Below are 27,162 nucleotides of genomic sequence, written 5' to 3'. Positions count from 1 at the left end.
CACTGACAAACTGGAATGTGTCCAGAGGAGGGCAACCAAAATGGTCAAAGGCCTGGAAACAATGCCTTATGAGGAACGGCTAAGCGAGCTGGGCATGTTTAGCCTGGAGAAGAGGAGGTTAAGGGGTGATATGATAGCCATTGTTCAAATCCTCCAGGAATAAGGAGATTCATTCTTCCCCATATTTCTAGATTCCTTTTTATCATTCCAACATTTTTCATAATTATCTTTATAAATATTAATATTTTGATCTTGTTTAAATGATTTTGTCAGCCACTCTGAAAGGCATAAAAAGGAAAGATGGCCTAGAAATAGGATTATTTACACACCCACTTTGTCTTACCTCATTTCTGTTTCCCTTTCAAGAGCCTCAAACCAAAAGTGGGTATGTCTTTCCAGATCTAATAAATCAGTATTTTCTAATTTGACCCAATCCTGTATCCAAGTAGTGCAGCTTACCTCATAGAAAAAATTTCAGTCTGGAAGACAGCCATTTTTTCATATGTGGTGGAATTGTAAAATAATTATAAATTATTGGGATATGATTTATAACAAAATGAAAAAAAATGTTCAAGTTAACCTTTGGTAAAAGTTCAGTAGCATTTTTATTATGTATTGTAGTGCAATATTTACGAAAAGATAAGAATCTCTTTATGTATGCGACAACAGTGGCCAGAATTCTACTACCTCAAAGATGGAAAAGCGACAAAATACCAACAAAAAGGACATTGGCAAGAAAAGTTGATGGAATACGCTGAAATGGCGAAGTTAACTGAGCAACTCAAAGATAAGGACAATAATGACTTTTAAAAAGATTGGGAACATATATATATATATATATATATATATATATATATATATATGAATATATATATATATATGAATATATATATATGAGAACAGAATGAGAACAGAAATCGCACGGTGGCGGCATGGCAGCAGCGGGAGGCCCCATTAGCTAAAGTGGTGCTTCAGGTTAAGAACAGTTTCAGGTTAAGAATGGACCTCCAGAACAAATTAAGTTCTTACCCCGAGGTACCACTGTACATGGCTACCTTCAGATGTCTTCTAAAAGTCAAATAGTTGTTTATTTCCTTGGCATCTAATGGGTGGTCATTCCACAGGGCACGTTCTGCTGAATAGTAATGCATCTCCCCTCCTTCCTCAAAAGAAAATTGATGTTGAAAATTGTAAGTCCTGCCATACTAGCTGTTGGGGGAGACAAACAGTAGAGAGGGCTATTGCATATCCAGGTGGCCACTGTAGGAAGTAGAACACTAATCAAACACAGATCAGTTGTTGGTCTGATTCAAGACTGTTCTATTTAGGCTCTTATGTGACAAATGCTATATTTATATTCTTACAAGTTTCATTTCTGGTAACCCACATGAGGTGGGTGTACCACATCCAATCAGCTTCCTGTTTTCATTAAAACAGAAAACAGTACTCCATAAACCAACTAACTAAAAATGAAACACGCAACAGATCCAACCCTTTGTACAATGCACAATGAAGAGCTTCACAGAAGTCTGACTGCACCAAAAAAAGTGGCATCTCCATTCAAGACTATCTTGGCTCCTATCCGTGGAACAGTGAGCTGAAGCTCATCCCCTTCTTCTAATTTTGCAATACCTGCCAAGAGAGTTTGAATATCCTTACAGAAATGTAAACATATAAACATGTACAGATTGTTATCAGTCAGTCCAGAGACACCTCTTTGATTTAATGTTGTTATTGCTGTGTTGCTAATAATAAGGTCCCAGGATGTAAAATAAAACTTATAATGCAATAAATCAAACATTTTATTTTCCCAAGTACAGCATAATACTTGGAAAGAGACTATGTGGGTCTCCAGCAAGTGTTGGGAAGCAACACCTGTGTGACACATATGGTATCAGTCTGGGTGGGTGACTCTCTTCCTAACTCCATAGGATTTTTGAGAGGATAAAGGGATGGACAATTATATACACTGCCTGAGATCCTTGGAGAAAGTGCAATATATAAATGTAATAAAATATTTAAAAATAAAGATTGACTTCTAAAACTGAGGCCCAAGTTGGTGGCCACAGCTTTCAGGTCATGGAACAGGAAACAGAACCTCTAAACTACCCACAACAGATCTTAAGCATGATGTGAGCATTGCTTATAGACAGTTAATCATGCAAGTTCTCCAACACACACTTTTCAAGGGCAGGAAGTCATGTGAATTGTTCCTCCACCACACAGAGACTGTTTGTCACCCAGGTAAGCATTTGCACTCAGGGTTCAAAATTACTGAGCACATTCTGCTGAAAGTAGCTTGAAATAACAGCCACAACTCCATTGAGGAGAATCTATTATTGTCTTTGAATACTGTTCACAGGCAACCACCACAGAGTAGGTAAAGATAAGGAATTTATGTATGAAACTTAATGAGTTCAGTGAGTGGTTGCAGAAATATGTGGTACACAACCACACCACTTAGAAACACTGTGTCAGATATATTTTTAAGCTCATTCCATGTGTGTGGGACTTGACAAAATGTATTTAGGACAGGGAACGTATTTACCAGCAGTATAACAAGAGTTGTTAGGATTAGTGAGAGGCATGTTTTGGATGCAACGAAATAATGTAACCAAACTGAGATCATCACCAACTACATGAGCTTTTTTCCTCTGGATCCAATGTCCCATTGCAAACATTTCATCTGCATACAAAACCTGAAGAATAAAGACAGACAAAATTGATTACACTATGAAACTTTAAGAAAACAGAACAAACTCCAGGAGCTTACTGAATTCTTTACCTGACCATATATGAAAAAGTAGCCAGTTTCTCTGACAAGTATTTTATTTCCTTGCTCTTCAAGAGCAGTTCCTCTCTTAAAGCTAAGAAGCCATGGAACTATACTTGAACCATCTAAAAGAAACAAAAAAAATATATTGTAAGAATAAGCTAATCAGTTTATGTTTCCTTTTAGTATCAAAGGGATGTTGCTGACTTTTGAAGAGAATCAGTTGGATTTTTTTGAAATCAGTCGTTTTTACCTTTAAGATGAGATTCAAAGAGCTGTGGTAACAACTTCTTTATACCTGCTTGTTTTTCTCTTGGGTCACCAAGAATAAGGCACCCTCTCCCCATCATAGATTATTCATGTTTTCAAAAATTTCTGGAAAGTTGCAGCAGTGCAGCAAAAATAGAAAATGTGGATTGCCCTAGTATGCACTATATTTTCTATATTTATATTCACTATATTCACTATATTCACTAGTGTGCACTATAATTTGAGTACCTTTATATGCACCACTCGAGCTGCTATGGCTAACTTTTCTCCGGGCTGACAGCCAGACTGACCCATGGGTCAACTATCTAAGTGGGCATGACCATTTTTTCCAAAAAAGAAAACAGAACAATTTGAGGGGACTTGAGGGGGGTCACCTCTTGGCGTCACAGAAACACAACAGAAGACATGCATTTAAAATCTTTAGAAAAAGAAATTGACAAATTTGGGAGGGCACAAATCTTTTGAAACCACAGTGGGGAACAGAAGGAACTAAGCCAGGCCTCTTGGGACGCTGTCTGCAGCCCACAGGGTAGCAACCCCTGCACTAAAACAAGTGCAACAACGGAACAGAACTCACAGTGCTCACCTGAGCATGTGCTCCAATGAAGCAGCAGCTCACAGGATTTGAAGACAGGGTCACCATTTCAGCATAAGGCTGTGCTGACAAATTCCCATTGGAAATGTGAAGGGATGTTACTAATGGAAATGAAAAGCTGAGCACAATTTGATGTTTCTTGCCCTGTAGCAAGTGAAAGGGAATCATAGGTGGTGCTGCCCATTTATTTGTGGCAAGAGTAAAATGAGGTTTAAAAAAATGCTGCATTACCATGTTGCTGAATGTCACGCTTGCTGTCAGCCATCAACTGAAGACATGACTGTAGAACTGAAGGGGGAAACAGAAGGAAGGAACTAAAATATACATCCCAGCAGCCGAGACACAAAAGTACAATTCCCCTGCAGTGGCCACAGAAGCAGAACAACATTGATGGTAGGTTCTGTGTGTGTGTGTTTCTCCTGCCGTCAGGGGCAGAGGAAGAGGGGTGGGGGGCGGGTTTATTGACTACCTTTTGAGGAATTATTGTTTGAGTAAGACCATACCAAACCAAAAGCTCTGAGCTTCAAAATTTGCCCCTTTAAATAACAACAGATATAGAAAGTGAAAGGCAGCTATGGTAGAGGTGTTAAGTTGAGCAAAAATGGGATTTAACCAACACAAAACATAATGAATCTACTTTTCCAAAATAGTACAAATTTTTATGGTGACATACCATCAGCTTCTGAATATATTGATCTATACAGATTCAGTATTCTGTTTTTTTGAACAGATTAACCATTACTTATTTATCTGCTAATTCTGTATTGTGTCTTTCCACCAAATCGTGTTGAAGGTTAATAGTAAAAGAATACAGATATTTTGTATTGTTTGTATTTGTATTGTTTATAAATTTTAGCAATGTTGCTTCAATTAATCTGCGTAGTTTGTTCACCTTCTATAGACAAAATAACACTAGTGAACCTACCAGAGTTGAAGTGTTCCCCATGTGTGAAAACAATAGAGCAGACCAGGTGTGAGGAACATTTTCAACCTAAGTGGGAAACTTTATAGAGACCACCAGCGGAGCAAGCTGATTGGGCGCCTGGGGCGGGGCCTGTGGGGGCGGGGCCAGCTGCCCGTGGGGGTGGGGCTAGCCAGGGCAGGACGCTTCACAGGGTCTCTGAGGAGTCTGCCTGCCTCCTCCCATGCAGTCGCCCAACAGCTGAGGGAGAGGGGGCGGGTGCACCGTTTGGGGAGATGCGTGGCTCAGGCGTGCTGCAGGCCCCGCGGTGAGTGCCGCCCGGCATTTTGTCACCCCCCCTCAGTGGTGACACCCGGGGTAGCCTGCCCCTGCCCCCCTACCTCCGGCACTGGAGGCCACATGCTAGTAGGCAGGGCCAGAGGTAGAAGGGTGTGGAGCAGGCAAGCACAATTCTAGGACACATTGCAGCTAGGCAAAAGCTCTCAGGGAGCTGGGAGAGCAGGGCTGGTGAAAATCGTGACCTGGAGAGAGTCCTAAGGAATGGATTGAGCCATTCGGTCCCCAGGTCTGAGATTTCTCACCCCGTGTGTGTGTGTGTGTGCACGCGCATGCACGCATACACACACACACACACTGCTTTTTTTCCTAAAAAATATTTAGGGGTACTCTCATTTTCCTAGTCATATTGAAATACTGCCCCTCAACGAGGCCAAACTTAAGATTCACAAAATGTTTAGGGGTATGCATACCACTGCATCCCCCCAGAAAAAAGGACTGTGTGTGTATCAATGTTACATTTTCCAAAACCATATTCACTTTAAAATAAACATTTCCCCATTCATATCTTTCTTTAAAATAAACCAATAGTTTATGACTTCCCTTCTTCCACTTCTCTGGTTCCTTTAATTCTCCCACCTATTCTTGTATTTTCATTTAATTCCCTTAATCCTTTATTATTCCTTTGTTATGTGTTATACTGTTAAATTTACCTTACTCCTAGTGTTTTCACATGGTTATAGTTGTTTTCCAGATACTCCACAAAAAAATTCCATTCTTCTTTATATACTTGATCTTCTTGTTCTCTTACTTTATTCGTTAGACCTGCTAACTGCATATTCTGTCATTTTTAATTACCAATCCTCCTTATTTAGGACATCACTCACCCGCCATTTCTGGGCTAACAAAATCCTAGCTGCTGTAGTAGCACACATAAATAGGTTTTTCTGAGACCTAGGTACTTCCGTCTGTACTATTTTCAAAAGAAATGCCTAATTACCATAATTTTGGCTGTATGCCAGTCCCAGCAAACAAGCTTACATGCCATCTCTGGCTTTCATATTTGTTTGTTGTCTTCTTTACTAAGCTCTTTTCACTTACCTGCTTCTCCTGTGTGCAGAGGAGACCTTTTCCCCCTGTGTTTTTCTCCACTCCACATTATCTCTTCACTACTTTGATGTGGTCCAGAAGAAATTTGCTGCCAACAACATATGCAGAAAGTCAATATTAGGGCTGTGACTCCTGTCCTCTCCCAAAGGGAATGGAAATTGCAGAACACACAAAAAAGTATACATTTCCTTCCAAATGGGACTGCAGCTCACCTGACTAGAAGCACCTTCTAATACATTCAAGTAGGGAATGAAGGAATTGGCCTCTTTGCTCTTTTCCCAAGACCTCAAGAGCTGTGGAAATGATATCCTTGTCTGGACCCTGCAGTTCAGCTTGCTGCTCAGCATTGCTAGTTCTGATTTTAATGCTGTAACATAGTAGAAAGAGACTGCTGCAAGGCAAGATGACATGAACACTGCAAGCCCCAGAAATATTAGTAAGAACCCTTTAGGATCCAAGCCATTAAAAGGATGGGAGGTGGCGATATGGCTCTTTCTTCGTGTGTAGGTCATAAATGCCATGCCTCCTTCCTTAAACACCAGATGAAAACTTCAGCTGATTCTTTCTGGTGAATAACCACATCTTGCCAGTTGCATCCAAGATATGTGGCCAAAATGCAGACAGCACTTACTTCCTGTCATGTGGGTCTGTTGATGCTATATGCATGACATTTAATGTTTGCTTCTTCTTTGTGGCTCTGTTTCTGTAGTTCCCCAACTGACCTTCCTCATTTCAGTTTCAGCTTCACGTATAGCAGTTCAGCTACACAGCTGTGTATGACCTTCACCACATCCAATGTCAGGTCATTTTGAATTCCATTGCACTCTTAGATAGCAACCTGTGTTGGAAACTCTTGGCAAGGTGTAGAGAATACAATGTATTGGCTCCGAGTACCAAACATGACAGAATTAGATATTTTCATTTTCGTCTTATACAGTCATACCTCGAGTTGAATGTGCTTCGGGTTGAGCGCGTTCGAGTTGCGCTATGCAGCAACCAGGAAGTAACGGAGCGCGTTACTGAGGGTTTGGCCGCTCGCGCATGCGCAGACGCTCAAAATGACATCATGTGCATGTGTGGAAGCGGCGAAACACAACCCGCGCATGCGCAGACGCGCCATCGTGTCTTGCGTTCTGTTTGGGATGCGAACGGGGCTCTGGAACGGATCCCGTTCACATCCCGAGGTACCACTGTACAATCCAGTGACAGAAAGATTAAAACTCTGACATCATCAAATAAATCCTATCAAACTACAGGAATTAACAATGCTACACTTGTTTTTCAAAAGTCACTAAGAAATAATTATGTTAAAGCTCCTAGACCATGTATGTCTTATTAATACACTAAGGCTGCAACCCTATACCAATTTATGGAAAACATAAATTGATCACAGTGGGGTTTAGAATCATAGAATCTTAAGAGTTGAAAGAGACCCAAGAGTCATCTAGTCCAATCCCATGCTATGCAAGAAACACAGTTAAGAATCTCGGACAGATGGTCACCCAACCTCTGTTTAAACACCTCCAGTGAATGATGGTCCACCACTGTCCACTGTTGAACAGTTATTTCTGTCAAAAAGTTCTTCCCATTGTTTTAGTTGGAATCTCCTTTCTTGTAATTTGAATCCATTGGCTTGTGTACTATCCTGCAGTGCAGGAGAAAACAAGCTTGCTCCATCATCCATGCGACAGCCTTTTGGATATTTCAAGATGACTATTACATCTCCTCTGTCTTCTATTTTCCAGGCTAAACATACCCAAATTTCTCAACCATTCCTCATAAGACATGGTTTCCAGGCACTTTATCATCTTGGTTGCCCACCTCCAAGGTTGTCAAAACCCTTTGTAAACTGTGGCGCCCAGAACTGGACACAGGACTCCAGGTGTGGCCAGACTATTACATCCCTTGATTAGGTCACTATCCCCAGCGAGCTATCCCATATCCTATATTTGTGTACCTGGCTATTCCTAGCTAAGTGCAGAACTTTACATTTGTCCCTATTGAAATTCATTTTGTTAGTTTGGGCAGTGATCTCTGATCCATAAAGATTATATTGAATCCTGACACTACCTTCTGTGGTATTAGCTACCCCTCTCAGATTGGTGTCATCAGCAAATTTGATGAGCATCTCCCACTATTCCTCCATCCAAGTCCATTATAAATATGTTGCTCAACAATGGGGCCAGGACAGAACCCTGCAGCACCCACACTTGTCACTTTTTACCAGGATAACAAGGATCCATTGGTGAGCAATTTCTTGGTTTGGTCAGTCAACCAGCCAGAAATCTACCTCATAGTAATAACAAGCTGCTCACATAACACCAATTCTGTTGCAACTACATAGCTGGCTGGTTTTGACCTATAAAACTCTTTGCAATTCAGGGTCCCAACATCTTCTGGAATGCTTCTCCCAATATGAACCTGCCTGGACCCTTATATTTTTTTCTGAGGCCCTTCTTCAGGTCCCCCCTCCAGGAGGGGCTCAGAGGGTGGTGACAACAGTTTCCATTGTGGCTCCCCATCTGTGGAATGCTCTGCCCGGTAAGATCCATCTAGCGCTTTTCTTGGCATGTTTTTTGCACCAGCTAAAGGTGGCGCTGTGGGTTAAAGCCTCAGCGCCTAGGACTTGCCGATCAAAAGGTTGGTGGTTCGAATCCCTGCGGCGGGGTGCGCTCCCGCTGCTCGGTCCCAGCGCCTGCCAACCTAGCAGTTCAAAAGCACATCAAAGTGCAAGTAGATAAATAGGGACTGCTTTCTAGCGGGAAGGTAAACGGCGTTTCCGTGTGCGGCTCTGGCTCGCCAGAGCAGCGATGTCACACTGGCCACGTGACCCGGAAGTGTCTCCGGACAGCGCTGGCCCCTGGCCTCTTGAGTGAGATGGGCGCACAACCCCAGAGTCTGGCAAGACTGGCCCGTACGGGCAGGGGTACCTTTACCTTTACCTTTTAAAGACTTATCTTTCCCCCAGAGATGATATTGTTGTGTTATCAAGTGTGATTGTGAAGCTTCCTGTTATGGGGGTGTTGGTGCTGTGTTTTTGTGGTATAATGTTTTACGTTGCTAAGGCCTTTGGGTAACAAGTGACAAAGAAGTCACATAATAATACCAATACTACTAATAATTCAAGGAGCTGGTTTTAACATGTAAATCCTTATACGGCCTGTGTCTCCCAACAACAATATACCTGGACCTTATGAGCATCTTCTGAGGCCCTTCTCCATGTGCCCCTGCTGAGAGAGGCACAAGAACGGCAACCAGGCAGATGGCCTTCTCAGTTCCATGTTCTCTGCAGTGAGGCCTGCATGGAGCCACCAAACACCTTTTTGGAGTCAGATGAAGACTTTTCTTCACCAAGGGAATCAAGGCTTGATGTTAGTACTGCTCTGGGTTTCAGAGCAGTAAGCGGTGGCTTATGAACTTAATTGCTCATCAAAATTTTGATGGTTGCTGTTTGATACTCTTTCTCAGATCATTACCGGTTTGCTTACCTGCCTCTCCACCCCAGGTTGTGCAAGTTTCTGGTTTCTTGAAATGGCCAACATTTCAATCAGTTCCCTGAAGCAGTTTCCATACAATGGAAAGAGTCAGTTGCAGTTCCTAAAAATTGAGTTACATCCTTCACTCCTCCAGAGTAAATACCAAGTCTAAGTAGAAAGATCCACAGAAACACTACAGTACCGTGTCCATGCCACTTATTTTGGCAAAGTCATATCAAAAGTATAAATGAAACACTGTCATCTACAGGATGATAATCCTCGTAATGTTCGCTTCTTATGCAAAGCAATTATATTAGAACTGTATTAGTTAGTAGTCTTTCAGAGTAAAAGAACTAGATCCATATTTCTTGACTAGAAAAATAAGGGTTGCCATAAGACCCAATTTTCTAGGGTTTGCTTGGATCTCTTTGGGCTAATAACTGGCCTGAATTTCCAGCTTTCATTCTAAAAGGGGAGAGCAGGAGGCCTCTGCTGTCATAGAATACAGGTGGTGAACCAGCAGCCCATCAACCTGATGCACCTTTGTAGCATTTTTCTATGCCTGCCCCTCACAATAATTTGCAATGGCACGGAGGGGGGAGGGGAGTCAGCAAACTACACGGGGGCTCTGCGGTGGACAAGATCAGCATTCTTTTTTTTTTCAGTCTTTGCCACTGTGATTGCATGGAGTTGTTCTCTAAGCAATTGCAGCAGCAGCAGCAGCATAGTGTTGGTTCTGCCTTTTACTACCAGCATCCTGAGTGCTTCCTGAGAATTTGTGTAATTTTGATGAATGTCCGGCCCTTTTTCTCCTTTCCAGGTCAACTTCTTCAATTCACTCCCCACCTCCAAATTAAGGAGTGGGTGGTGGGAAAAAAGCCAGGGAGCTTGAAGCCCAGAGAGCTGATTCCCGGAGTTTGGAGCCTGTTTGCCTTTTGAAATCACCATCATTCAAAAGTGAAATATTCAGGTGCCAGGATTAGGCAGCAGCATAACAAGAGAAACTGCAGGATGTGAAATAGTAATCGTCTTAATATGCCATGCCACAACATATTGAAGTAAGGAAGAAGAATCTATCTGAAAACAATTCTGATGCACTGACCAATAAAGGATAAGCTTACTACACCAAACACCAATCAATCCTTACTCAAGTCATACGTGCCTTTAAAATTATCTGAACTGAATGTATAACAGATTAAGTTGGCAGTGTTGTAAGTGTTAAGAGATTATTTTCCACTGCTGCCCAACTGATGGCTTATTCTACATTTTGAAACTACCGGAAATGGACAGATAATTATACTGAAAACAAAACAAACACACAGAAAAGGCTATTAGCAATTGTAGGTGTTATCAATTTATTGCATATGTTAGTACATAAAAATAGAGGTTATGTAAAAGGAAAATCAATCTACTATTGTAAAAAAAAAATGAAATGAAAATGAAAGTGCTTAATTAAATGCATGTCTAAAAATATGAAATGACAAGTATTGTTTTTAATCTGTAGAAAACACACATATACCAACAGTCTGGCCCTAAACATGTTTACTTATAAGCAAATCTCACAGAACTCAACAATATTTACTTTAAGTGAAAATACATATGGCTGCAGTTTTAATTTTTGTTTTGATCTAAGTGAAACATTCAAAATTGAACCCACAAGTATCTGTAATTCTATTGCATGCAGCAAATTTATTTTTTGGCAAGAGTTCTACCATAAAGTTTTGTGTCATTTGCAAAAAGTTACAGAAATCTATAGATGTTTCCCCATACTTATTTTCTAATTGAATTTTACTGAAATTTCAGTAGCCTTAATTTTGTGGATCTGCCAAAGCAGAAGGTAGGGTATATAACCTTAGCAAATAAATAAGAGCACCAAAAGGACATTTAAATATCCTTACTCTGATTTCAGTATCACCTTGTGCCACAATGCACAAACCCTTGAGTACAGACCCTCAATTGGTCCCATAAATTAATCCAGATTTTTTTGCTGAATTATCAAAGATAAAAATGTATTCAAAACAATACATGTGTCGTTACAATTGGACCCAATTAGCTTGTGCTATAATATTTAAAAGCCTGGCCTTCCTGAGGAGGTGGGGGGGGGACATCTGAAATGGAAAGAGGCTTTATACAGTTCCTATGCAAATACTCATTGTGAAAACAAGCACAAATTTCATATAAGCATCATACTCTAGGTCTGCACAAGTACTTACTTGAAAGCATAAGCTTCTCTTATCTCTTCAGGCATAACTGGGGAGTCAATGAATCATTCTCCATTCAAAACTAAACCATTGCTAATCTTTCTGGAAAGTACCACAAATTTCAGAGGCAAAATTCGAAGCTCAAGTCTCAGCTGATTTACTGTCCCACAAAAGGCTGTTCAGCTGCTCTTATATAAAAGATAATGTAACCTATATTTTTTCTACAAGATGATGAGCTCTAAGCAAAGTCAAAGTGCACATAGCAAATACATATATCATTATAAAAAGATAAGGGGAAAGGGAAATATCTACAACAAATGCTATAAGCTTAATAATTACTATAAGATTCTCTTCCAAAGCAATACTCAGGCCAATAATATACTGATCATTGTCGTCTAGGCTGTTATTGCAGCATTCCTGCACTGTTTTAACTTCACACTTTCTACAACTGTGGATGGTATGATCTACACCCTACAGTATGCTATTGCATGCTAATGCTGAAAGTTTTGTATAAGGCTTAATTTACTTTCTGTGAACACTAATACAGGCATGTTTCCAAAACTGATGAAGCTAAAATAGCATACCACAAAAAAGAATGGCAAAGTACAAATGCTGTAGTTGCTGAAATATATCAAATTATTTAAGAGATTATTTGCAGTTTCTGTGTCATGTAATAAATGTTAATAGAATGATGAATGAGATGTTGGAAGAAGACTAAACAGGAAGCAATTATGTCAGAGAAGATAGAGGAAAAACAGAAAGAAAATGTTCTCAAATAGATACTCAATATTGGTTCTAAGGGGCAATATCCAATGTTAGTCATACTCAGCAGACTCACTAAAATCAATGGATTTAAGTAATTTCAGTCTACCGATATCAATGTGTCTACTCTGAGTATGACTAACAATTGAGTATTACCCATTAGTTTTCCACTTCCTGCACAATTTATGTGCTCTTCAAACAAGCACAACCACTTTTCAAAACTGAATGTTTATTTTACTACATCTTAAAAAATGAGTGGTTAAAATTGCATCCTGTAAGATTCTGGAGCACTATAAATGGGTAAACTGTTTTTTCTCTTTCTCAGAAAATAAAAAACCCATTTTTTTGCAATAAATGCATTGTTTATAAAGCAAAAATAAAACAGAACACACACACACATACTACATATCCTAATAGAATAAGTAATTTGATTTTGTAAAGTATACTCAATATCAAACTCATTATTTAATACTTGTCTTCATCACTTAGTCTGGCCCTCTTAATAACTCAATCCCAAGTATATTTTCATGAGGAAGTCTTGTTGTTTGGTGGGACTTATTTCCTGAGAAGTACACCTAGGATTCTAGCCTTTAATAACCAAAATATTTTCAGTTTTGTTCATGTTACATGACATCTGTCAACAGTGTTTAGAAAATGACAACCATGCTGCAATGAAAGAAAACCAATTCCCCTACAAGAAAACTTTTTAATTAAACATTTTAAAATAGTTAAAGAGGAGTTTGATATGAAAAGCAGAAGTAAATGTTAGACAGTAGATTTTTTTTAAAAAAAAAACCCTTTCCCTGCAGTCCAGCTTCTCCCAATTGCCATATTGTTGCCTAAGTAAAAAGCAATATTCCAACCAGACTTTAGGTTTGACGCATTTAGCACTCATGGCTTCTAGGGGAACAAGCACAAGAGGCAAAATGCACGAGCGCTAAGGGCAGTAAACCTTCCAGTATAAGGATAGCAAACATGGCAACCTGAACACTAGTCAGCCCGTCTTCGTGACTGGATGAGAATATCAGCACTAATATATCATTAACTTTAAATGCATCTTTTCTCCATTCATCCTGCATGTGGATGTAATAAGCAATGAATGCAGCCATTTCATACTGAATAGAGTGTACTTCCATAATTTTTTTAATTCCTACCCTGCCTTTCCTTCCAAAGGAGCCCAGGGGGCCATTAGTGCTACTTATAATATTAAGCACACGACACAATCTGAGATGCATAACAAAAGAATTCGGGGGTTTATCATGCATCCCAAAGCTCTAGCCATAGTGTGTGTGTTGCTAATCATGGTTACTTATGCAGCCAAAACATACACTGCATGCAACAGCTCTGTTCTTCTCTTAAAACCAGTGGGCAACATCCAATGATGTCTGTCTGCCTGCACAACAGAAATCTTCTTGTACAACAGAACTTCCGGTTTCTCTTCTCCCTGCCCCATCCCACCATGCTCTATGAAGCATCCTATAATCCTCTGGAGCAAAATTTGGGAAAGGGGGGGGGGGCTACAAAGGAAAGAAGTCCCATTGTACAAGTGGATTCCTCTTGCACCACATCAGATCTTCCCAAGGGTTAACTTAAATTTTACCAATAAGTTTATTAATGTGTCTTAATCTAAGAATGGAAATTAAGATTAATTTTATCAAAAACATCACTAATTTATAACGCTAAGTGTAAAAACTAGCTGGCTCATAATTTATTAGATCTCTCCATGTTTAATTTTGCTCTTTAGATAAGTACAAGACAGAGTACACACTTTAAAAATTGTCATTCTTTATCACTTTCTACAAATCCAGGTACAATGCAGTTGTATCAGACAGAAAGACTGGAGTTAGTTATATTATTGTTACATTAGATGACATTTTTGCCATTTCTTCAGGGGAATAACTCTTTGCAACTTCTTTGATGAATTGTTCAAGTGCTGTGAAGTAGCCTTGGCACTGCCAAGTGTCATTGTGAGTTCCATCTGGAAATATTGCCAATCTCTTAGTCCGAGCAGGGGAAAGCTCATAAAGCTGCTTCATCATAACTGGAGGAATCAGCTGGTCAGCAAGCCCAGAGATGAAGAGTGAAGGCATTCTGCATTGAGATATTTTTCGATAGGAGAGGAACTTGTTTTTATAGCACCACAAAGGAAGGTACCTCATTGGAAAGAAAGAAAACAGAGTGCTGGCCATGTGGGGGATACTAAGGAATGTGTTCTCCACGATGATGGCAGAAATCCTATGGGAATTCTCAGATGCCAGGCGAATAGCAACTGCTCCCCCCAAGGATCGTCCAAAGAGGAAAATTTTTGTCTTGTCAAGATCAGATCTAGTCATCACATAGTCTAGCACAGCCTCAGAATCTAAATAGATGCCATCCTCGCTTGCTTCTCCTTCACTTTTTCCATAGCCTCTATAGTCAACCAGCAGTAAGTTGACTTTCAGGTTCACCAGCATCAGCAAAGCATTGGGTAGTCTGTGACCAATGTTTCCTGCATTTCCATGAAAGTAAATGATAGTAGGTGAATATGAGGAATTGTCTCCTGTGTTTCTGAGAAGAATCAGATTGAGCAACACACCATCTTTGGTTTTGATGAAGATATTTTCATGTGGGATGCCAGTAGGCATGGGGACATAGAGTCGTGATGAAGCAGGTTGCTCTGGGAAATAAAGCAACACATCCTGGAATTTATATAATATACCTGCAATAGATACAAATATTAACAGAGGTAATATCATGCCTCCATACAAATGAAAAGTTACTATCAAAGGTAAGAGAGAGATACGGCAGAGGCCCCAGGACCATGAGACCAATGCAAGGAGCCACTTTTCAATGAAAGTCCAAAGCATCCATGATTTTTCCATTATAGTAGTCAATGAATCTTTAGTCCATATGAATCCTGAAAAAAGAAAATAAATAAGCTTCTTTAAAAACAACTTTTAAAAGGGACAACAAATGTATAAGGTAATTCATACCTATACTTTATGTAGTGCAAAAGACGCGTGGGCTCCAAAAGAAATTTAAATAAATAATTTAAATAAATAAAAAGACGCGTGGGCTTTCAAAATAAATTGAAATACAGTTGGGGGAAGGAAATCTAGATCTAGAATATTGTGTGTAATCAACGCCATTAGTATTTCTTCAGAGAGCATAATGTGTAATAAAGTGGGGAGATGACCTTCTACAAGAAGTAACTCCAAAGCTCAATAGCAAAAGCAGAAAAAATTCTGGAGCTGCTTAAATGACACTTTTCTAAATACAATCACTAAGTACAATTTGATTAGCAACTTTCAAACACCCCTACCAGTCGTTATGCCCCCAAAGCAGCTACTACCCTCACAAACACTACAGTATGTCTGGGAGTGCAGAGCAGGATTAGGGAATCAAGAGAAACTGTTAGAAACAGATGTGCCTTCACATAATGAGGCTCTGGATCCCAGTTAGCATCATATAGACCAGTGGTGGCCAAACTCAGCCCTCCAGCTGTTTTGGGACTACAATTCCCATCATCCCCGACTACTGGTCCTGTTAGCTAGGGTTTATGGGAGTTGTAATCCAAAAACAGCTGGAGGGCCAAGTTTGGCCACCACTGATATAGACAATACACAAAATGCCTAAATGCTTCAAACTAAAGCCATTCAGAATAATAGGATAAAGTAACACAGGTGCCTGGTAACTGAGGACCAATAAAATAAAAATATCGGACTACCTAAAACGATGTTGTTAGATTTTATGGATCTTTGTAAAGCAATTAAAGACAAGATAGGTAATTCAGCTGAAGATGAAATAAATTTTGTGTGCAAAATACGTCATTTAAAGGGGGTAGTTTCCCAAACCTGTATCTTTATAAATTTGTGAACAACTGTCAAGGAGCTATCAACAATCCAGGCCAACCACAGCACATGAAAGGCACGGAATGCAATTAGCTCCTTATTAACAGAAAATAACACAGCAGATTCCTCTGGTTCATCTTAATCCAGCTAAGACATTGCTGAAACTGACCACTAGCTCCGAGCTTCCCACCTCTAGCCTTTCACTCTGTTTTTTTTTTAATTCTTTTAATTGATTTTCGCTTAAATAACCAAAACGAAAAACGAAAAAACAGTTACAACCATTACATAAAACCCCAAAAACACAAAAAGGAAATTAAGTAAATTTCTGAGCATAACAGAAGAATAGCGACCATTTCCCATTACAATTCTTTGTCTTCTCATTTATCTCTTTATATCTTTAAATACTTAAATCGTTCCTTTATACACCTATTGACTTCCATCCCTCCCGGTTTCAGGCTTCTTAATATGAGTAATTTATTTCTCTTGCAGTTAATAATTATAATGGTTTACACATAAGATCTATATCAGTCCTGCTGTAGTTTTTATGTTCTTATAGTTCCCTTCAATGTAAGTCATAAATTTGTTCCAATCGTTAATAAACTTTGTATTTATTAACCTTAACCAATCTTTATTAACCTTTTTTTTTTTGGTTTCTAATTTTTTGTGTCATTTTTGCAAGTTCTACAAATTCAAATAACTTTGTTTGCCAATCTCTAATTTCTGGGGTACTTTGACTTTTCCAATTTTGGGCAATTAATAGTCTAGCGGCGGCTGTGGCATACTGAAATAGCGTTTTGTCTTCTTTTTTAATTTCGTCCCCAATTATTCCTAGTAGAAAGGCCTCTGGTCTTTTGGGGAATGTATATTTGAATATTTTTTTTAACTCATTATAAATATGTTCCCAGTATTTCTTCATTACATCGCATGTCCACCACATGTGGAAAAAGTTACCCTCTTTAATTTTGCACTTCCAGCAAAACTTATTACCTGTTTTATACATTTTCCCCAGTTTTGCCGGGGTAATGTACCACCTATACATCATCTTTTCTAAATTTTCCCTCAGTGTTACACATGCTGTTAATTTCATTCCACTAGTCCATAGCCTTTCACTCTGGATCTCTCCCAAGAAGACTAAGTCTGCATCGAGGGAGCAAGCTTCTCCTCTGGGCCTACCTGGCCCGTTGCTCAGCAATGTGCAGGACTCTCTTTGAGTGGGGTGGCAGAGGGGGAGGCAAGCCAGCAGGACTGGGACTGTTCTGCTCGTGTGTAGCAGGGCCAACCCCTGACTCCTCTTTGTCTAAGTTGGCACTCACACTGTGACTCTCAGTCTCTAAGCCTGTCCTGGAAGGCCCTCCTTCTCCTGACCTCTCTTGATCGCTCAAGCGTCCTGCTTCTAGGGGGGCCCTGCTTGCTCCTCTAGTCACCCCCTTCCATCCCATCCATGACCACAGTTGGTCACCCCATTTTGAACAGTGTAGCATCAAAGACACCTCAATGCTCAAAAGGCCAGGAACTACAATGATTTGAGTTAATAGTAGAGTTGGCAGCAGAATTAATAATACCTGAAAATTTAAACCCATAATAAAAAAACAACTCATCAAACCAGCAAAACACCAATTAAAACCTGCTAAGCTACCTGGTTAAAGCAAATAGGATTACAGCATATGTTAGGTAAAAGCCATCTGAAATAGACTAATGATTACTTAAAAGCTTGCAGAGACAGCCACCTGCACCACCACTCATGGGAAGTCCCATAGTCCTTTAGGTCCATAGCCACACACGCACAAAATGTACGATTCAGCCACATTTGGAATACTGCATATGCTGTAGTTGTAATTGCTCCATTTCAAGTGAATACTGTATTGTTAGGCCTTCATATCCAGAAACAGGACATACAGCACTTAAACAATGGTGTGCCAAGTTACAAAAGGAAGTGTATTAGCCAGTATTGCCTCACTATCATAATTGTTAATTTTGAAAAATAGGAATGAGGCTACATTAATAACTGTTAAATTTATCAAATAAGTAATTGCAGCTTTGGAAAACATCTTGCATCAGACATCATTCTTATTACGGTAATTTCCAGTTAAGAGTTGCTTTTTTAAAAGGGCATTACAGGCTGCAGTGTTCACATACAAAAGAGTGATGTTCCCAGAATGATGTGATTTTTCACAAGCAAGTTTTTAGGCTATTAAATCATATTTTAAACAATATATTACCCAGACAGCTTTCCTGGATTTCTACTGTGGCTATCACCAAAGCTTCTGGAATGACACCATAGAGCCAAACTTTTGCCTTATAATAGAGTGGAGGCTACATGCATTATTACTTGGAAAAATCAGGACTTCCAGGTAAACATGCACAAAGCCATTGTACCACCCTGAAGCAAATCCCACTGAAATAAACTGGAACTGCGAAGCACACTTATTTCAGATACTATACAAACTCAGCAGGGCTACATTCCAAAGAATGTCATTTAGAGCTAAGTAATGAGGCTGCAGTAGCGAGGCCAGAGAGAGCGGCAACCGGTCAGAACCGACGGCGCCGGGCTGCGCTGCCCTCGAAGGGCGCGGGCGTTTCGTGCGAGGCGCGGCAGCCGCCTAGGCGAGACAAGGATGTGGCATCTGGGCAGGAGGGAGCTTCCACTCGTGAGGGGCCGAGGAAGGGTCAGCCGGGATAAAGGGCCTTCCTGCAGCACCGAGAGCCGTCCCCGCCGCCCTGCCCAGGAAGCGCCAGGCAAGCCGCGCTTCGCTACCTGCTGCGAGGCGGAAGGCGAGAGCTCCCGGGCGCTGGCGAAGGGGAGGCGGGGGACGAGGCCGTCCTGGGCGAGGAGCGCAGGGCAGAGAAGAGAGTCCCGCGGCTCCCGGCCGCCCCTACCTGAGCCTCCGCTGCTCCGCTCGGGCGGATGGAGCCCCGAGGCGCCCACCTCATCGCGGTCCCGGGCGGGACATGCCCGCGCCCCGCCCCCGCCTCCTCCGTCGTCCTCCCCGCCCCCCGGCCGGGAATCTCCTCGCCCACTCACCACTTCCGGGAAACCGGCACGGACGGCAACGCTTCCGGGTCAAAGTTCGAAGGGCAAAGGTTTCCAACGAGCGCCGCGACGGAGCCTATCAGGGAAGCGGGCGCGGCAGAAGGAAACTCCGCGAGAACAGGCGAGGTTTCGCGCGTGCGCAGAGCAGAAAGGCCGCCGGCCGCTCTTCCTGTCAGGCTGTGCTTTGGTCTTTGGGCGAGCGGCGGAGGTGGGCGAGGTGAGAAGGGAGGGACGGGGAAGCCGCCTCGTTCCGAGCCAGAGCCCTGGGCCCAGCAGGCCGGCCGCGGCTCTGCGGGGTCTCTCCCTTCTGCGCGCCAGGCAGACCCTCCGGCGCCTCAGGCCCAAGGCTGGACGTGGGAGGAGAAGCCCCCGGGCGGGCCTTGCCGGGTCGCCTTCACCGCCGGGGGCCCCCGAAGCGGTCTGGACACACCTGCGGGCAGCCGCAGCTACGTCAGCATGTCATTTCTGTATCGGCCTCTGCGGCGTCGTGCTCCTCCCACATGTTAAAACTGTAAAGATATTTCAACATTGTTCTCTAGTGTGAACCTGGAAATGCGACCTATCCAGACGGTGAGATGCTTCTTTCTCTCGTTTTTCATGTGTGTCTCTTGCTCTCTCCTCTTTCAGCCACTCCATTGCAGTGATCTAGCTAGACCAGACCACTGACCCCTCAAGTCCAGTATCTCAGTGGCTAACGCTGTGGAAGAAATGCCCACACAGGAGATGAGAGCAACAGCCCTCTCTCTCCTCACTTGCGATTCACAGCAGCTAGCATTAAAAGGCAAATTGCATCTCACTGTGAGGGTAGAACATTCCCATTATGGCTCCATGAGTTTATCTAATGCCCTTTTAAAGCCATCAAATTTGGTGGTCAGCGTTATGTCTTGCAGGAACGAATTCCATAGTTTAGTTGTGCACTGTGTGAAAAAGCACTTTTTTGTTTTTCTTTCCGACATTCAGCTTCACAGGGTGGCCCTGAGTTATGAGAAGAGAAAAACTTCCTAAATCCCTCCGCAGCTATCCCTAATCCCTCACCACATCATGCATAGATGGCATACAAAAAAAAGAAAAAAGATGTATCATCTTACTATTTTTCTAAACTAAAGAGCGAGATGAGCACGCACCCCAGAGTCATCCGTGACTGGACCTAACGTTGTGTAATAAAACTGAGATTTTAATTCATTTTAAATGTAGAGCTATGTGGCTAATTCAAGGAAAAGTAGGAATAAGGTGTGAGTTGTACTATTTGAAAACAAGCTTGCCATTTTCTTTCTTTTTGTAGTGAAATACTCAAGATGTCTTCCATTTCTACTTCCTGTTCTCCTTCCCAACTAAGTGTGGCATCACAAGTTCCTTTTGAAGATCTTTGTTCAACATTAGAACGAATACAAAAATGCAAATCCCGACCTGAGAAAACCAAGAATTTCAAGGAGTTTTTAGATTCCTGGAGGAAATATCATGATGCTCTTCATAAAAATGAAAAAGATGTAATGGATTCTTTTTATCCAGCAATGAGGCTTATTCTTCCACAGTTGGAAAGAGAAAGGATGGCTTATGGAATTAAAGAAACCATGCTTGCTAAGCTGTATATTGAGTTGTTAAATTTACCCAAAGATGGAAAAGATGCTTTAAAACTCTTAAATTATCGAACACCTACTGGCTCACGGGGAGATGCTGGAGACTTTGCTATGATTGCCTATTTTGTGTTGAAACAAAGGTGTCCCAGGAAAGGTCAACTGACCATAAAACAAGTGAACGATATTTTAGATTCCATTTCTAATAATAATGCTGCCAAAAGGAGGAATCTGGTCAAGAAGAGCCTTCTTCAGTTAATAACTCAGAGTTCAGCACTTGAACAGAAATGGTTGATCAGGATGATCATAAAAGATTTGAAACTTGGTGTCAGCCAGCAAACCTTACTTTCCATCTTTCATCCTGATGCTTCAGAGTTGTACAGTGTTACAACTGATTTGGAGAAAGTCTGTAGACAGTTACACAATCCTTCTGTATTTCTTAGTGATGTTTCTATTACATTATTTTCTCCCTTTAAACCGATGCTTGCTGCTATTGCTGATATACAACAAATTGAAAAACAAATGAACAACCAGAGCTTTTACATAGAAACCAAATTAGATGGTGAGCGAATGCAGATGCACAAAGATGGAGATGTTTACAAGTATTTTTCCCGAAATGGGTATGATTATACTCAGCAGTTTGGAGCTTCTCCCTTGGAAGGTTCATTGACTCCATTTATTCATAATATCTTCAACAATAATATTCAGAACTGCATTCTGGATGGTGAGATGATGGCCTACAATCCCACCACACAGAACTTTGTACAGAAGGGTAGCAAATTTGACATAAAAAAGATGTCAGATGATTCAGAATTACAGACATGCTTCTGTGTGTTTGATGTTCTAATGGTTAATAACCAAAAATTGGGTCATGAGATGTTGAGCAAAAGATATGAGAAACTGAATGAGATGTTTACACCAATAGAAGGTCGTTTGCAGTTTGTTCCTAAAAATCAAGCTAACACTCAGAAAGAAGTAATAGATTCTCTAAATGAAGCAATAGATAACAGAGAAGAAGGAATTGTGATAAAAGATCCCATGTCAATTTACAAGCCGGACAAACGTGGGGAAGGATGGTTCAAGATCAAACCAGAGTATGTTAGTGGACTAATGGATGAACTAGACCTTTTAATTGTTGGGGGCTACTGGGGAAAAGGTCTTCGTGGTGGCATGATGTCACATTTTTTATGTGCAGTTGCTGAGACTCCTCCGCCTGGTGAAAAACCATCAGTGTTCCACTCCATTTGTCGTGTTGGTTCTGGTTACACTATGAAAGAACTTTATGATCTTGGCTTGAAATTAGCTAAATATTGGAAACCTTATCGTAAAAGAGATCCTCCTTTAAATATCTTGTGTGGAACTGAGAAGCCTGAAGTCTATATTGAGCCTTGTAATTCAGTCATCGTCCAGATTAAAGCAGCGGAGATTGTGAGCAGTGATATGTACAAAACTGATTATACATTACGTTTCCCTCGTATTGAGAGGATAAGAGAAGATAAAGAATGGCATGATTGTATGACTCTTGACATTCTAGAGCAACTCAGAGGTAAAGCTTGTGGAAAGCTAGCAACTAAGCACTTTGATATAGATAATGATGAGCCACAAGGAAAGAAACGTAAAACTGTGCCCAAGATTAAAAAAAAAATTGGTTTAATAGATCATTTTAAAGCTCCTGATCTTTCAAATGTAAACCAGATTTCCAGTATATTTGAAGATGTTGAGTTTTGTGTTATGACAGGGACACAAAATTATTCAAAATATCAGCTGGAAAGTAAAATAGCGGAATATGGCGGCAGCATAGTCCAGAATCCTGGTTTGGACACCTATTGTGTGATTGCAGGAATTGAGAATGTCAGAGTGAAAAATATTATTTCTTCTGACAAGTATGATGTTGTGAGAGTGGAGTGGCTTTTACAGTGCTTTCAATCCAAAACATTTGTACCCTGGCAGCTTGATTTCATGATTCACATGTCTCCAGAAACAAAACAACATTTTGCCTGTGAATATGACTGCTATGGTGATAGTTACACAGGTGATACTGATATTGCCAAACTAAAGAAGGTGTTCTCAAGAATGAATAACTTTCAGGCAGAGATCTCTCAGGATGCAATTGCTGACATAGAAGCACGTTATTCATGGGAAAGCTCTCCACTAAGTATGTTCAGGCAGCACACAATTTACTTGGATCCTTCTGATGAATTGAGTAATTCAGGTGCTAGGATTAAACAAACAAAACTATTAACTGCGCTGATACTTCGATTTCATGGAGCAAAAGTGGTTCAGCAGCTTGAAGAGGGTGTGTCCCATGTAATCAGTGGAGATCATGCTCATTTGAAGGAGATAAAGACACTGAGAAGAACGTTCAAAAGGAAGTTTAAAATTTTGTCTGAGCAGTGGGTAAAGGATTCTATAAAGACTGGCAAGTTACAAAATGAAAATGTTTACTTAATTTAAATCATTTCATTTAATAGGAAAATAATTACTTTGATTAACTTCATTTATCTATTTAATGAATTCTGCCAGGCTCCTTTTAATACTTCACTTCATTTTGAAGTTTGTAGATAAAGTTTCACAAGTATGAACATGGAAGAAAAGCTTTCAGGTATGGTGCTGAAAATTAGGTTATTTTTTTTTTTAAAAAAAATCCTCCATTTTATTGAGCTGCGGCTAGCACATTTCCAGGCTTCCTCAACCTTGGCCCTCCAGATGTTTTTGGCCTACAACTCCCATGATCCCGAGCTAGCAGGACCAGTGGTCAGGGATGATGGGAATTGTAGTCTCAAAACATCTGGAGGGCCGAGGTTGAGGAAGCCTCATCTAGTCACTGTAGAGCTCTGTCGGCGCAGCTGCCAGTGAGGATCCAGGCGTCTCCACCATGGCAGCCTGTGGCTTGTCCCTCATAGGTATTTTTAGACTTCAGTCCTACAGGGGTGGTACAGAAGGTGGTTGAACTGCCTTCTCCAACTCTGCTCTTCCTGGCATGAAAGAAATGAGGGTGGATAAGTGATCTTGCAATCGTGTCCTTTTAACGGATGTTTTTATAAATAACCATTTTCCTCCCACTGGGAAAATCTTTAGGCGAAACGGTGGGGCCCTTACCAGTGTTGGAGCTTCAAAAGCTGTTAGATGTTTCCATAACTGTTGTGTGGGCGATCTGACATTTTATTTCTTCATCATCGATGGACAGGGAGCTCTGATGTTTCCTCGGACTCTTGGGATATATTTCTGGGGTCACAGGATTGCAGTTTGCAGATTATAATTTGAATTTAAAAGTCTAAAAAAATTAAATCTGGGTATTCATTCTTTGAAAGAAAGCTCTGTAAATAACTATACAAATAAAATACTTTTTTAAAAAAAAACCTGCTTCTGATTTTGAAATCAGAAAGACTTGCTGAGAGTACTTTCTGACATATTTCAAGTATATTAGGAACACTTTTTGATATATTTTGGACGCTGACAATACTAATGTTGAAGAGTCTTTGTTATCCAAACATTTTAAAATTTTCTACCAGGTGACATAATCATAGGTTTTGAAGCCAAAGGGGAAGACAGTAGTACAGTATTGCTGTCTTCTTTCATTCCAGATCAAGTTTGGAAAAAGGTTTGATATTTTAGGCCACATACCAACTAAAATACACCAACACATACCTTTTCTTCCATTGTATTTATATTTCCCATTTATACCCCCCCCCTTTTCAAATAAAATGTCATACATGTATTGTTTGTTCATTTGCCACATTTCACGGCTTGGCTTGGCCATGTCAGGTCTCAGTGCGAGGGATAGTGTCAGTGAGCGAGCGGAGGAGGGGGCAGCGGGAGGCAGGGGTCCAGGACCAGGAATCTTCTTCACCTGCTGAGCAGCAGCAGCAGAAAGCTCCAGCTTTTGTAAGCAGAGTTTCCAGCCTCAGTTGCTGGAAACAACATTAGTTGTTCCTGGCCAGACCTTGCTGCTTCTTGCTTCTTGTGACCTCGGCTGGGACGCTTGGCTTTCTTGACCCTTGGATCATCTGACTACGTGAACTGAGATACTCTGGACCTTGGACTGGACCTTGTATATGGACTCTGCCACCTGGCAAGCGCCCCCTTGAGACTCGGCTGATTCTCCCTCCACTAATCTCTGCCGTGGCTGACAGCACAGGACTAGGACACTAGCCAGTCCAACAGTCCAGAGTTGCCCCTTGTACTTGAGACCCTATGTTTCTCAAAAACACTCTTATCATTTTTTTAAAAAAAATGAAAGCTGGAGCCAGCTGGCTCTCATCAGGAGCAAGAAGGCTGATCAGTAGCAGGTGGAGTCACTATAGGAAATTATAGGGTTAGGGTTAGACATTATACATAGTCCATATACAATTATAGACCAAAAATAAAGTTAAAATAAAGCACAGGTATGTGAAGGTATGGGACGCAGGTGGCGCTGTGGGTAAAAGCCTCAGCGCCTAGGGCTTGTCGATCGAAAGGTCGGTGGTTCGAATCCCCGCGGCGGGGTGCACTCCTGTTGTTCGGTCCCAGCGCCTGCCAACCTAGCAGTTCGAAAGCACCCCCGGGTGCAAGTAGATAAATAGGGACCGCTTACTAGCGGGAAGGTAAACGGCGTTTCCGTGTGCGGCTCTGCCTCGCCAGAGCAGCGATGTCACACTGGCCACGTGACCCGGAAGTGTCTCCGGACAGCGCTGGCCCCTGGCCTCTTGAGTGAGATGGGCGCACAACCCCAGAGTCTGTCAAGACTGGCCCGTACGGGCAGGGGTACCTTTACCTTTACCTTATGTGAAGGTAGCAACTGGAACTATTGTTATAGATGTGCGGGGGGGGGGGGAGAGGACCTCCTAAACCCTAGACATTAATAAATGGTAGAATTTTGATTATTTGGAATATTGAAGGGGAAATTGCAGGCCAGTAGAAAAATGCATGCTAAGCTTCCTTTCCAAGCCAGGGCCACACCAGCTTCTGTACTTTATGGAGGAACAAAGGCAAGGTTACAAAACATGAAGCCTATTATTTTAAGGGAAATAATCCAAGTATTCAAACGTCCTTAGTTACTATATCAGCCATATTCTTTCATAGGCCAAGGAGGTTTCTTGGCCATGTTCCTGCTTACAAATAAAGCCAGACCAAACAGGTACGAAATTGTCATTTCTTTCTTTGGTCTCCAAGGACTCTCTGCTTGTTTTGCCAGTTAACACTGCAGGTTGTTTAAAGGATCTTTCGTAGACAATATGAGGGGAAAGAGGTCTTTATTTGAACAAAATAGGAAAAACTCAAACAGCAACAAACCTCACCCCCCCTCAAATAGTAAACCTTAAACAGCAATAAAAACCTTACACTAAGGAATAAACAATCCCCCCACCAGACCTTCACCCACATACAGCACCCGCCATAGGGAGCCCCCGTATTTGGTGCATCATCGCCCTGCACCATTTGGACCTGCCCCAACCAGGCGGGGCTGGATGTCTCCATGGCTGTTACCTGTGGCAATTAGGGCTCCTAATCTGGGGAATCCAGCCCTAGCTGGACCACCTTCAAGGGCAGGAGTGCTCCTAGGGGGTCTCACACGAAGGGTTGGTAGTGCAAGGATTTGAGCAGGGAGAGGATGACAGACCAAATGCTGCTGAGGCTCCCTATGGCTGGATCTGGTGCTGTATGGGGGTGAAGGTCTGGTGGGGGAATTGTTTCTTTGGAATTGTTCCTCTGGAGTTATTTCTCAGTACATTCATACCTTGGAAGTTGAAGGGAATCCGGTCCAGAAGTCTGTTCGACTTCCAAAATGTTCGAAAACCAATGTGTGGCTTCAGATTGGTTGCAAGAAGCTCCTGCAGCCAGTCGGAAGCTACAGAAGCCCTGTCAGATGTCCAGCTTCCAAAAATGGTTCGCACATCATAACACTCGGGAGCGGTGTTTGGGAGCCAAAATGTTTGAGAACTGAGCTGTTTGAAAACCAAGGTACAACTGTATAAGAGAGTTTAAGAAGGTGGTGTCACTCTGTATGTCAAAGGGCATTAAACCCACAAGCTAGAAATCCCAAAAGGAGCAGAGAAACAGTGGTGTGGTACATAGCACCAAGAGTAATTTAGTACTATGGACTAATACTATCATCCCTCCAACCAAATTGCCCAGGAAAGAGGAAGTGTTGTACTACATAGATGCCTGGTCCAGTCATGCCAAAGAGGTAAAATGCCTTAAAAATGACACTGCCCTAGAACAATTTGTCATGAAACCAACTAGTGGGGCAGAGTCCACAGATTTAAGATTAAACTCTTGTCAATGACCTGATGTGAGAAGCAAGTATTGTTGAACTAAATGGGAACACTGAGCATGTAGCTATTAAAACCCAATATGGAAAATTGT

At 41.4% G+C, this 27,162-nt stretch overlaps 3 protein-coding genes and 1 long non-coding RNA gene across 10 annotated transcripts in view; 2 read left to right on the top strand and 2 right to left on the bottom strand.

Moving 5' to 3' along the window:
- The window catches only part of LOC310833851, a 116,231-nt gene that overhangs the window by 50,840 nt on the left and 38,229 nt on the right, over window positions 1–27,162 (top strand). The window lies entirely within an intron of this gene.
- On the bottom strand, window positions 942–6,941 carry TNFSF13B (TNF superfamily member 13b). Its single transcript, XM_083714449.1, has 6 exons — window positions 6,159–6,941; window positions 5,938–6,034; window positions 3,870–3,926; window positions 2,786–2,898; window positions 2,549–2,699; window positions 942–1,632 (listed from the first exon to the last, which is right to left on the bottom strand). Exons 1-6 carry the CDS (start codon window positions 6,465–6,467, stop codon window positions 1,520–1,522), a joined length of 840 nt encoding a protein of 279 aa, XP_083570575.1. The 5' UTR covers window positions 6,468–6,941; the 3' UTR covers window positions 942–1,519.
- ABHD13 (abhydrolase domain containing 13) lies at window positions 10,752–19,280 on the bottom strand. Of its 6 annotated transcripts, none has more exons than XM_083713310.1 (2): window positions 19,238–19,280; window positions 10,752–15,281 (listed from the first exon to the last, which is right to left on the bottom strand). In XM_083713310.1, exon 2 carries the CDS (start codon window positions 15,244–15,246, stop codon window positions 14,233–14,235), a length of 1,014 nt encoding a protein of 337 aa, XP_083569436.1. In that variant the 5' UTR covers window positions 15,247–15,281; window positions 19,238–19,280; the 3' UTR covers window positions 10,752–14,232. The 6 variants fall into 6 exon arrangements, with proteins under 6 accessions (XP_083569436.1, XP_083569440.1, XP_083569439.1 ...); XM_083713314.1 differs by lacking the exon at window positions 19,238–19,280 and adding an exon at window positions 19,093–19,212; XM_083713313.1 differs by lacking the exon at window positions 19,238–19,280 and adding an exon at window positions 19,142–19,212.
- Window positions 19,371–24,179, top strand: LIG4 (DNA ligase 4). 2 transcript variants are annotated; one of them, XM_083706881.1, is made up of 2 exons: window positions 19,371–19,816; window positions 20,529–24,179. In XM_083706881.1, the coding sequence occupies exon 2, from the start codon at window positions 20,542–20,544 to the stop codon at window positions 23,272–23,274; it is 2,733 nt and encodes a 910-aa protein (XP_083563007.1). In that variant the 5' UTR covers window positions 19,371–19,816; window positions 20,529–20,541; the 3' UTR covers window positions 23,275–24,179. The 2 variants fall into 2 exon arrangements, with proteins under 2 accessions (XP_083563007.1, XP_083563008.1); XM_083706882.1 differs by having other exon boundaries at window positions 19,393–19,816; window positions 20,207–24,179.

This window comes from Podarcis gaigeae (genome assembly GCF_964106915.1).
Source record: "Podarcis gaigeae genome assembly, chromosome: 1".
Lineage (NCBI taxonomy): Eukaryota > Metazoa > Chordata > Lepidosauria > Squamata > Lacertidae > Podarcis > Podarcis gaigeae.
Note: the sequence above shows the minus strand (reverse complement) of the source record. Positions and strands in the feature narration are given on the sequence as shown.

Coding starts and splice junctions, on each gene's coding strand:
- LIG4 (XM_083706881.1), top strand. CDS start 20,542: ATGTCTTCCATTTCTACTTCCTGTTCTCCTTCCCAACTAAGTGTGGCA.
- TNFSF13B (XM_083714449.1), bottom strand. CDS start 6,467: ATGGCATTTATGACCTACACACGAAGAAAGAGCCATATCGCCACCTCC. Junction 6,035..6,158: donor TAGAAGGTGCTTCTAGTCAG/GTGAGCTGCAGT, acceptor TGTTGTTGGCAG/CAAATTTCTTCTGGACCACA. Junction 2,700..2,785: donor ACTTTTTCATATATGGTCAG/GTAAAGAATTCA, acceptor TTTATTCTTCAG/GTTTTGTATGCAGATGAAAT.
- ABHD13 (XM_083713309.1), bottom strand. CDS start 17,970: ATGGGACTTCCCATGAGTGGTGGTGCAGGTGGCTGTCTCTGCAAGCTT. Junction 15,282..17,918: donor CTGTCTCTGCAAGCTTTTAA/GTAATCATTAGT, acceptor TTCTTTTTTCAG/GATTCATATGGACTAAAGAT.